At 34.4% G+C, this 11,334-nt stretch overlaps 2 protein-coding genes across 2 annotated transcripts; both read right to left on the reverse strand.

The window, feature by feature from the left end:
* Positions 1 to 3,190: 3,190 nt before the first annotated feature.
* LOC143530145 (large ribosomal subunit protein eL34-like) lies at positions 3,191 to 5,239 on the reverse strand. Its single transcript, XM_077025762.1, has 4 exons — positions 5,115 to 5,239; positions 4,938 to 5,017; positions 3,578 to 3,687; positions 3,191 to 3,487 (listed from the first exon to the last, which is right to left on the reverse strand). Exons 1-4 carry the CDS (start codon positions 5,191 to 5,193, stop codon positions 3,394 to 3,396), a joined length of 363 nt encoding a protein of 120 aa, XP_076881877.1. The 5' UTR covers positions 5,194 to 5,239; the 3' UTR covers positions 3,191 to 3,393.
* A 1,462-nt stretch (positions 5,240 to 6,701) lies between these two features.
* LOC143530146 (uncharacterized) lies at positions 6,702 to 10,821 on the reverse strand. The gene is made up of 8 exons (XM_077025763.1): positions 10,755 to 10,821; positions 9,175 to 9,366; positions 8,715 to 8,786; positions 8,440 to 8,507; positions 8,055 to 8,211; positions 7,873 to 7,953; positions 7,711 to 7,800; positions 6,702 to 7,041 (listed from the first exon to the last, which is right to left on the reverse strand). Exons 2-8 carry the CDS (start codon positions 9,334 to 9,336, stop codon positions 6,916 to 6,918), a joined length of 756 nt encoding a protein of 251 aa, XP_076881878.1. The 5' UTR covers positions 9,337 to 9,366; positions 10,755 to 10,821; the 3' UTR covers positions 6,702 to 6,915.
* Between the last annotated feature and the right edge of the window lie 513 nt (positions 10,822 to 11,334).

The raw sequence follows: 11,334 nt of genomic DNA on the forward strand, positions 1-11,334 counted from the left end.
GAGATTGAAAAAAAAATATATTAAAATTTATTAATGTTAATTGGAAAGTTTAAACAACTAAACTTAGGTCCTGGTAGTTGAGTTGTTATATCTAAATGACTATCAATGTGAACTTGAGCTTGACTCTTAGCAACCCTTTTTTTTCTCCTTTTTCTTTTTTTTAATAGTTTTTTTTTCTATTTTCTTTATATAATAGTTACTTATGATTTATGATACTATAAATAAAATTGTAAAAACCGGCCCATAAGCCCAAAATAGATTCATATTTAGGACTCAAAATAAGGTGAATTAGAGGTGCACAAATCGGGTTTTTCTAATACTCGGGTTCGGGTATGAAACCGGTTTCGGGTATGATCGGGTATTGAAAAATCGGGTATTGAGAGAATTCGGGTAGGGTATTGACGAGAAAAACTCAACCCTATGTACCCGAGTAGGGTATAATCGGGTTCGGGTATTGGAACCGGGTACGACCGGGTATTAATACCCAGTTTTGAATTTGTAAATTATTTATTCATTTTTAATTATTTTTAAATGTAAATTTGCTTTGTAATATATAAAAATAATTAAACTATATTACAAAAACCATAAATCCACTTAAGTACAAATTATTTACTTAATCACATATATAATTTACTATAAAACGATTACAATAAAGTGACAGGCAAACGGGCAACAAGCTGCGCCGCAACCCCCTTTACTTAATAATATGCATTTTAAAAACTAAAACATAAAAGTTATGAAGTAAACATAAAAATATACTATAAAAACTCATGTATTATTTTGGAAATTAGAAAATTGTTATCGGATATCGGGTATAACCGGGTATGGGTATGGGTTATGACCGGTTTCGGGAATTTTCGGGTATAAATCGGGTACGGTTTCGGGTACGGGTATTGAGCTCAAAAAGCATACCCTACGGGTAGGGTCGGTTCCTGTTTCGGGTATAGAATACCCGGGTATAAAAAAATCGGTTCCGGGTATTTTTCGGGTCCGGTTCCAGGTGTGGGTTTTTTGTGCACCTCTAAGGTGAATTCCATGCCCACTTTAAAGTCTTTTAAGAAACATATTGCAATAAATACCTTTCAGAACTGTGGTTTTCGTCCTTATGTTTATTTAAATCTGCAGTTTTAATTCAATATTTTTAAAGAGTAAAGTGTCATTTTAGTCCTTGTGGTTTGACATATAATGCGAATTTAGTCCAAAAAGTTTATTTTTTGCATATGGACCCTCCATGTTTCCCAGTTCTTGCCAATTACATCCAAATCACTAACCTCGTTAAATTTTATCGTTAAGTCAGGGGTAGACATGTCTTTTCACTCTTTCTTTATTATAATACTTATTTAAGTAAACCACGGTTTTCGTCCCTCTGGTTTATCAAAATCTGCCGTTTTAGTCCAGTAGTTTCAAATTTGCAATTTTCTTCCTTATGGTTTCATTTCACTTGCAATTAAACCCGAATTTATTAACAATGTTAAGTCTTGTCGTTAACCCATTTGCGTGCCCCTCATGTGACGATCAATTTTGTCTTTTTTTCTCTCCAAATAAACCTCAGCCCTAATTCGCAACCCCCTCACGTGAGGGGTTGGGGTGTATTTGGGGAAAAACGGGAAAAAGAAGGAACAAAATTGCCCATCACGTGAAGGGCACACTGATGGGTTTAACAAACAAACTTAACGAGATTAGGGAATTTGAATTTAATTGCAAGTGAAATGAAAATCATAGGGAAGAAAATTGCAAACTTAAAACTATTTGACTAAAACCGCAGATTTGGACAAACCACAAAGACGAAAACCGCAGTTCACTGAAATAAGTATTATAATAATAAATAGTGAAAAAACATGTCTACCCCTGATTTAACGATAAAATTTAACAGGGTTAGTGATTTGGATGTAATTGCAAGAACTGGGAAACGTGGATGGTCCATATGCAAAATATAAACTTTTTGGACTAAATTCGCATTATTTGCCAAACCATAAGGACTAAAATGGCACTTTACTCATTTTCAAATTTGTGATTTTTGTCTCTGTGGTTTTATTTCACTTGCAAATAAACCTGACCCCGCTAACCCTGCTAAGCTTAGTCGTTAAATCCATCAACGTGCCCCTCACGTGAGGGGCAGTTTTGTCCTTTTTTTCTCAAATAAACCCCAACCCTAATTCGCAAGCCACCTCACTGGAGAGGATGAGTGTATTCGAGAAAAAAGGGACAAAATTGCCCCTCACGTGAAGGGCACACTTATGAGTTTAACGATCAAACTTAATGAGTAATGACGTTAGTGTGTTCGGATTTAATTGCAAGTAAAATGAAATCACATGGACAAAAATAGCAAATTTGAAACTATTTGACTAAAACCATAAATTTGAACAAACCACGAGAAAAAAAAACCGCAGTTTACTAGATAGCTTTTAATCTTTTATGAATATAGCAACCAAATAGATGGACACAAATTTAATATATAAAAAGTGTTGTCAATGGGTCAAGAATTGATTAAAATCAAATTAATTAAAATACTAATTTAGTCAAGTTCACATCTACACCTAATCATTCGAAACCCTCATACTTGATACTTCCATGAACTTTGCTTGTCTTCATCCAATCAAGATTTAATAAACTAAAAGTAAGATGTTGCAAAACCAAATCTAACAACTTCAATTAAATCTTCTTGTTGTCTTCAAGTAGTATTATTTGCAATAGTTTTAAGTTCAAATATATTGTTTTTCTGATTACCAAATATAATACAATAATAACACTTTTAAATGATTGATGGCACTCTAGTAGTCTAGTAGAAGGTTTGATTTTATTATATGAGAAAACAATATTAGATGAAAAAACTCGAAAAATATAACATTGAATAGTGGTTATCAACAATAAACGATCTAGCGTTTCATAACATCATCAACAAAGATTTAATGAAGACATTAGCGTACAAGTGTGAGCAAGGCATCCACCACGAGTGAGCGATCCCAACATTGGTTCCTAAGTGGGAGAGAACGTCCGACAAGTGATTGACGTTCGTTATTTATTAAAACCTAAGTGTTTCAACAACTCATGTACGGTATTATGGCTTGTCGAAGCTTAAAATGCTGAAATGAAGCTTCATCGAAGACGAGCATAATAACCGGTCATAATGGTTTGGTATAACAACTTTGACTACCCTTATTTTCTAACAAATATAATGATCCAAAATAACTTTCAAAACAGAGTAAATACATTATAAAAAGAATCCAAAACAGAGTTCATAAAACCATGAAACACCAAACAAAAACCTAACAAGGTTAACCAAGTTTTTTTGTCGACAAAGTAGAAAACCCGAACATAAAACAGCCCGTTTACCAGATTAAAGATTTAAAATCTTGGAAATCTATAATTACCCTCATAAGAAATTGCGAACATTTAAGCCTTGGAGGCGGTCTTTTCTTTCGCCTTTTGGATCTTGAGCACCTTTTTCACAATCTTTTGTTCTTCGACCAAAAAAGCCCGAATGATCCTGAAGCAACATCCAACAATATATATTCAGTAACTAACAAATGCAAAAAAAAAAAAAAACTAAAGATTAAAAATAATAAATTTATACTACCTTTCCCTTACGGCACCAGCAGAAAGTACTCCACCATAAGCACGGTTAACAGTTCTTCGGTTCCTGGATAATCTTGACCTCTTGTATTCAGCAGGTCTCAAATGAGGAATCTGCATAAACAAGACATTTTTTAACAAGCTATTAATTTAATTACTGCGATAACACCAAGTCATACTAAATATAACATAAAAAATATGGTATATTTACAAACAAACAAATTCTCTGCATTCACTATAAAAAATAAAAAATATCATCTTAAAGATACTTGATGATCACATTCAACAATTACAAGAAACAGTTAAACATTTAAGTTCTAGATTCAAAAATACAATGTCGGCTACTATTAATAAGCTCAGATTTTTGTAACAGCTGAGACATGTAATAATCACTAACCGATTTCAGTATTTGAATAAGATCCTTAAAACATTGTTCAAAGAAAATACAATTGATCATTACTAGATATATCTCAAAAAAAATACCTGCAAAGCTTAAAGTTATCCTATTACTATATTGTACTTAAAAGTGATACTATAAGACCATGTGTAGTGAATGGAGCCCTTATGTGGCCATTATGCACCATGTCACCATAGGAGCTTTATGGCTAAAATGGGTATAGTGGATGGAGCCCCTTCAAATCATTATCTCAGTATTACTTTATTATTATTTATCAAAAATAAAAAAACAAGCCACCAATCACCTTCTCCCCCCGGCGCTATGTAAGAAGTGCAACACCCCCCTCCCCCCCCCCCGCATCCGGGGGGTGGTATTCCTGGCGTTATGAGGGCTCCATGGGGTGGGGTAGTGCCCCAATACGCATGGTCTAAGTAATTCAAGAGTGACCATTTGATAGTGAGTCTAAACCAATAAGTGAAATGGCCACAAATAGGACTGTTTAAAAGGCTTGCAGCTCGTAGCTCGCTCGATAAAAACTTGATTTGAAACAATCTGAGCTGAGCTGAGCTCATTTTTGTAACCGAGCCAAACTCCACCCAAGCTTGGCTCGGCTTAATGGCTCGATCTTAAACTCATTAAACTTCAAGATCAAGCTCGAACCTAGCCGAGCTTCCTTCAAAGATTTCAAACTCAAGCTCGAACCCAATCTCGGTCGACTTGAAAACAACCCTAATCACAAGATTCATACAAGTAGCCTTTTTTTGTAAAATATCACAAATCACAATCATAAAATAATAAAATTATAAAAATGCAATTCAAAAGTTGATTCTTTTATCCCATTTTTTCAAATATGCTATAACATGTATTATGCAAACAACAAATAAAATTATAAACCCACTTATAATTACACAAAACAAGCTCACATATCACAGTCTTAACAAGCTAATATGCAAAATTACATTCTTACCCCTTGGATCCTCTTGCCAGTAACAGGGCATTTTGGTCCACTAGCTCTCTTCTTAGTAGTCTGATAAACCAACTTCCCACCTATTTAACACAAACCCACAAATACCCATCAATCTTTTTTCATATCCAATCAATAAAACTACTAATAATCATCAAAATGATGAAAATTGAAGGTTACCTGGGGTTTTAACAACCCGGTGTTGGTTGGATTTGGTGGCGTAGCTGTGTCGTTTACGGTAGGTTAGCCGTTGCACCATTGTTACCGGTGGTTGCTGGTGGTGGTGTGAGTGGATGGAGGCTGATAATGATAAGGTGTATGTAATGTATGTATATGAAGGTGTGCCCTAATTTGTTATATTATTATTATTATTAGTGGGCCAACTGAATATTATTAAGTTGGGCTCAAGTTTGGTTTTATTATTAACTGAAAGCCCATAATGTAAAAGTCAGAATTATAGTTGCACAAAAAACCCAAACCCGGAACCGGTTATTTCTATACCCGGGTTTTTTAATATCTGAACCTGTACCTGACATTTCAGTACGAAAACGTGTACCCGGAACTGGACCCGATTTGTATCCGGTAATACCTGAAAACCGGAACTAGTTCCATACCCGGAATCGGGTTTTTCCAATACCCAAAACCGGGTATTCAAATACCCGATCTATACCTTAAAAATACACGAAAAATAAACCTTAAAAGTGTAACATTTTAAAAAATTTAATTTATACCGAAAATACCCGGAAAAAAGCCCGAAAATAGGGTTTTTTCAATACCCGAAAATAGAATATTCAAATACTCGGTTTTGGAATACCCGGTTTTATACCCGACCTGAACCCGATGCATATGGTATGGTTTTTAAAGACAATACCCAGACCCTGAACCCGACCTAGGTATTACCAATACCTGATTTTCTAATACCCGGTCATACCCGAACCTGGTTTCATACCCGGGACTGGGTTTTTGGAAAAGTCGATTTGTGCTCCTCTAGTCAGAATTAGAGTTGCGTATAAAAGCCAATTTCTGACCCGACCCGAACCCAATGCATATGGTATGGTTTTTAAAGACAATATCTGGACCCGAACCCGACCCGGGTATTACCAATACCAGATTTTCCAATACCTTGTCATACCCGAACCTGATTCCATACCCGGGACTGAGTTTATGGAAAAGCTGATTTGTGAACACATTTAGCTAAATAGATCGTGTTTGGTTAACATGCTTGGTCGGTTAACCAGATCATTAGTTAAAACTTTTTTGAAGATAATTTTTATGTCATGAATTTAATTAGTCACAAAATTTATAATTTAGTGAATTGATGTAAGAATTTATAATTAAATTGTTATTTATTATTTATGTATAATAAAATCACAATTGTATAAGTATGGTTATTAAAAAAATCATATTAAACAAGTCATTTCTAACTCACAAACATTCATGTTTAGGTTCTTATCAAGTTGAACTTATCAACTGAAAACTCAACCATTTAACCCCTTTAACACAACTCGTTTGACACCCTTCAATAACCCTCAAGGCTGAAATAGTGGTCAATTGTATTATTTGAATTACATTATGTCACCCTATATTCTTACTCCTAAATTTTATGCTAATATTCACTATAAGACTCGAACCCCCAACCTCATAGAAAGATACACTATTTTTACACATCTTGATACAGCTAGACCAGATGCCTTTGGAATCACCCATTTATTAATTATACTAACTCGTTAAGAGATTAATTATTTTGTTATGTTGAAACATTTATAAATTTTTAAAACCGAATCGATTATACAATTCAACCAAGGACAAGGTAACACACATTCAAAATGTCAAAAAGATTAATGTGACAAACCAATTTTATACACGCCATCAATACACGACACTTTTATGAAACGAAAAGAAAAAAAGACTCGCAAACACAAAACAAATATGCACAACAATGTGTTAAACTCATTTCCCCTCCTTTTGTGGCTTTTGATCATCAAACAATGTCCTCATGTGGGGCCACCACAACACCTGCTGGTGTCCCAGCAGAGGCTATTGCAAAGTGTAGGCCCCGCCTTTGACCCGCTTGCAATACAAAAGCAATTTGTGATGCCGCAGCCTCCTGTTACAGTTTTATGTTTAACGGATCAAACGGGTACAACACAAAATTCTAGGCTTGTAAATGAACCGAACAACCACGAAAGAAGCATGTTCGTGTTCGTTTATTAAACTTTAACTAAACAAATGATTGAACACGAGCAGTTAAATGAACGGGGTGTTTTTGTTCATGTTTGTTCGTTAAAATAATGAAACACGTCCATTTTATGTTATTTTTTAACAATATGATTGAATGGTTCATGGATGTGAACAAACGAACATGACTGAGCTAATACCGGTTAAAAAGTAATGTGAAGAACAATGTGATGGGCCTAAAGGGTTATTAAAACTAGATTAAGTTATAATAAGCAACAAAAGTTTAAATGAATATATTAACAAACGTAAATGAACGAACTTAAACAAATGTAACCGAACAAACATTAATGAACGTAAACAAACGAATGTTCATGAACATAAATGAACGAAGCAGGCATCTGTTCATGTTCGTTTGTTTAACTAATTGAAGAAAATTTTTGGTTCATGTTCGTTCATCTACTAAATAAACGAACTCCCTACCCAACGGTTAATTTATAATACTACTTTTTATTTAAAAAAAGTATATAATTTTTTTTTGGGCTTATCAAGGTTCCAGCCTATGGTATATCAGGCTTGGGTTCGGGTCAAAACGACAAACCTGTCTTTGCCTTCGACGCTGCAAGATGCTGATGGCCCAGGCCATAATGTAGCACGGAAGAAGAAACCCCGCAACCCGAAGCAAGAAGAGCTAACAAAATATAAACCAAATGTTTTTAAAAAATATATATATAATTTTAATTAAGAAAGTAAACCAACTTACAGTCAAGAAAGTAGATGCATCTTCATCTCCTTCAGATTCTGGCACAGTTACTGCATGCCTTAGCAGCAGGAGTGCCATTAACTGCACAAAAAAATAAATAAGTAAATAAATAAACATTATAAAGGTGACACATTTATAATCTTTAAAACATTTTCATTTTTTTTAATATAAATATGGATTACAATTAAAACAGCTGAACGACAAAATGCAGCTCCGCTGGCGTTTGATGCATTATAATCTTCATATTCGGCTTCAAGAAATTGACGTTCGGCTTCAGCAATTGCCAAGAGGCGTGGGTCGTTTAAATCCATAGGTGTCCCGGATATTTGCCATCCTCCCCTAACAAAAATAATTCTATTAATTTAAATAAATACTAAAAAGAAACAATAAGTCTGTTTTTTATTATAAGTCATAAAAATGGATATGTTTCTATCTATACAAAAAAAAAGAAAAAAAAACGACCCGTGTCATCTAAAAGATGTTTCGACCCGCTATCAACCTGCGTGACCTTGGTGGCCAATAATGAAAAAAGAAGTTGATAAAAAAAATTTTAAAAAAATGTATTACCCGATATCTATAGTAGTCTCTTCCAGACGTGATTTAGGAGGTGGGACAATATAACCTGGCTGGTAAGGCTGCATAATAACAATGATAAGTAAATACATAAGAATATCACATTTATCCTAGAGTGACATGATTTTTTAAAAACTTTAAAGAAGACGTTTAAACTTGTCGAATTAACTGGCATCGCTATACTTAAATGGCCATTAGAAATATAAAAAACCGATGAAAATATTTAAAAAAAAATTAACAATTTATTATAATGGCAGCCCGCAGCTTACTTGGTGGCATATTTCACAAGTGATGTCGCCCTTTTCGTTGCACCAATGTTGAACACACATCCTATGAGCATACTGCATAAACAAAAGCATTGATGAATATGTTAAATGTCAAATGGCAAAATATGAAAGAATTAAATTACTATCAGATTTTTTAAGGTGAAACCCCTAAAATTTTAAACTGAAAAGTAGTGATTACATCGAAACAGAAGTCAGAATATTTTATAGCCCTTTTATCCTTGACTTCTTTAAAAAATAAAAATAAATAATAAACACAAAGGAAATATAAAAAAATAAATTGGATAACTACTTACAAAATGCAGATCAAAACACATCCAGTTACTATACTATATCTTATAATATCTGAATGTTGTATTCTTATTATTATTCAGTATCAGATAACTATTAACAAAATGCACATCCAAAACAACAATAAACTAACTTAACAAGCAATGTGGATTACCTTAAGACTACCGTTGCAGGAACACGGTATCTCTAAAGTATCAACTGAATCTTCCTCTTGGCAAATACGACACTCTGCTGCGTTTAATAAAGGTGCTTCCTCATCATCGTCTGTGGGCCCGTTTTCATCAACTGCACGAGTTGACTCAGTGGGGCCTGCCATCTCCCCTCTCTTCTTTAGGCTTTCCCTCGCCTATCAGTTCGCATACGTAATCAAGTGATCACACAATGTTTAACAAAATTCAAAGCTTATAAATTTAAGCATATTGTAAAAATATACAAAACAAAGGCTAAGCCTATAATAATAAAATTCAATACCAACATGAGTAGGCTTGTAAACGAATCAAACATTCAGCGAATTATTCATGAACTGTTCGACAGGAAGTTCGTTTATTTTAGGGGTGCAAAAAAGTTGAGCAGCTCGTGAGCTACTTGAGCTCGGATCGGTAAGACGCTCGAAACGAGCCATTTTGAGCTTGAGTCGAGCCTGAGCCTCAAATAAAGCTCGTTTAGTTATCAAGCCCAAGCCTTGTATGGGAAGATTGTTTAGGCTCGTCGAGCCTTACGACTCTTGTCTATTATTAGGTTATATCTCTTTTAGCTCGTTTAAGGTACTACATGAGCTTGGCACGCTTAGATTTTTTTCTGAAGTATATAAAAATAATTAAAAACGTATATAAACTAATTAAATAAATAATAAACGAGCCGAGCCCGAGCTTGAACAATCTACTCACTAGCTGAGCTCGAGCTTTAAGAAAAAAGCTCAAAGCAAGCTAAGCTCTTGTAAGTCAAAACAAGCCAAAATCGAGCTCGGGCTCGGCTAGCTTACACCTCTAGTTTATCTTCGTTCTTTTAATTAATGAAAGAACATGAACAAGGAATTTCGTTCGATTAACTATATGAACGAACACAAATAGAGGCCATGTTTGTTTCCTTAAGGAATGAACACGAATAAAAAAAATTTGTTCGGTTAGCTGTAACGTTGCATGTCCGATAAAATTTTAATTAAACGAACATGAACAAAGCCTCGTTCGGTTGAATTCATTTACAACACTTAACATGACATTACCTTATATCATATAATCCAAACAAATACAAGGGAAATTGGATTTTAATAATCCAAACTTTGCCTCGTTGGCCGGCGCTAAAGCCGATCTTCAAAAACACACCACAACAATCCCGAGTTTCAACCTATTGATCGGCAACGAGCTTTTCACTAACGCGGTTACATTCCGTTAGTTTTTGCTGACGTGAACCAGCTTACGTGGAAAAAAATATTTATTTACTAATAATGTCGGTGGCTTGTCCACCGACAATATTAATAAATAAATAAATAAAAATTCCACGTCAGCAAAAACTAACGGAATGTAACCGCGTTAGTGAAAAGCTCGTTGCCGGTCAATAGGTTGAAACTTGGGTCTGTTGTGGTGTGTTTTTGAAGTTGGGCTTGGCGCGGGCCAACGAGGCAAAGTTTGGATGATTAAAATCTAGTTTGCGAAACAAAAGAGAAATGAATATGAATAATTTATTATAAGAAGATGAATGAAATGCAAATGTGTATATTATTAATAATATTAATACCTGAGAATGGAGAAGGAGGAAGACAAGACAGAGAAAGAGAAGCGTTTGATGGATATCCGGCCGGTCAATGGAGAGAGAGATATTTGTTATATTTTGAAATGTTTGCCTCTCGATTAAACGCTAACGCATTTGGTGGAAAGCACCTTATTGTTTTGTTGTCGCAAAATGGTTGAAAGAATTTAGGAGAAAATGATTGATTCTAAATTCACGGACGCTTTTCTCTCTTTTCAACGGCTCCTACTTTCTTTTGCTTTCTCACCAATTTATAATAATTCTATAAAATGTTTGGAATTTGGGGAAAGTACTCTACGGGTGCAAACGAACTGAGCCCAAGTCTCGTTTTGACTAAAGCTCGAGCTCTGTTTGTTTCAAGCTTTTCTTTTCTTTCTAAAACTCAAGCTCGGCTCGTGAATTGTTTTTTTCAGTCACGTACTCGACTTGAGTTTAGCTTGTTTTTTATCTATTTATTAAATTATATATCTTTTTAAGGGTTTGGATCATAAACAAATGAAATTAACGTACTAAACGTGAGAATCAAGTAGAGTAATTATAATTACAGGTAGAGTTATTATGTAATTAC

The sequence above is a fragment of the Bidens hawaiensis genome, unplaced genomic scaffold, assembly GCF_021521415.1.
Source record: "Bidens hawaiensis isolate Kalapana, Puna unplaced genomic scaffold, B.hawaiensis_p1.1 tig00008858_1, whole genome shotgun sequence".
Classification (NCBI taxonomy): domain Eukaryota; kingdom Viridiplantae; phylum Streptophyta; class Magnoliopsida; order Asterales; family Asteraceae; genus Bidens; species Bidens hawaiensis.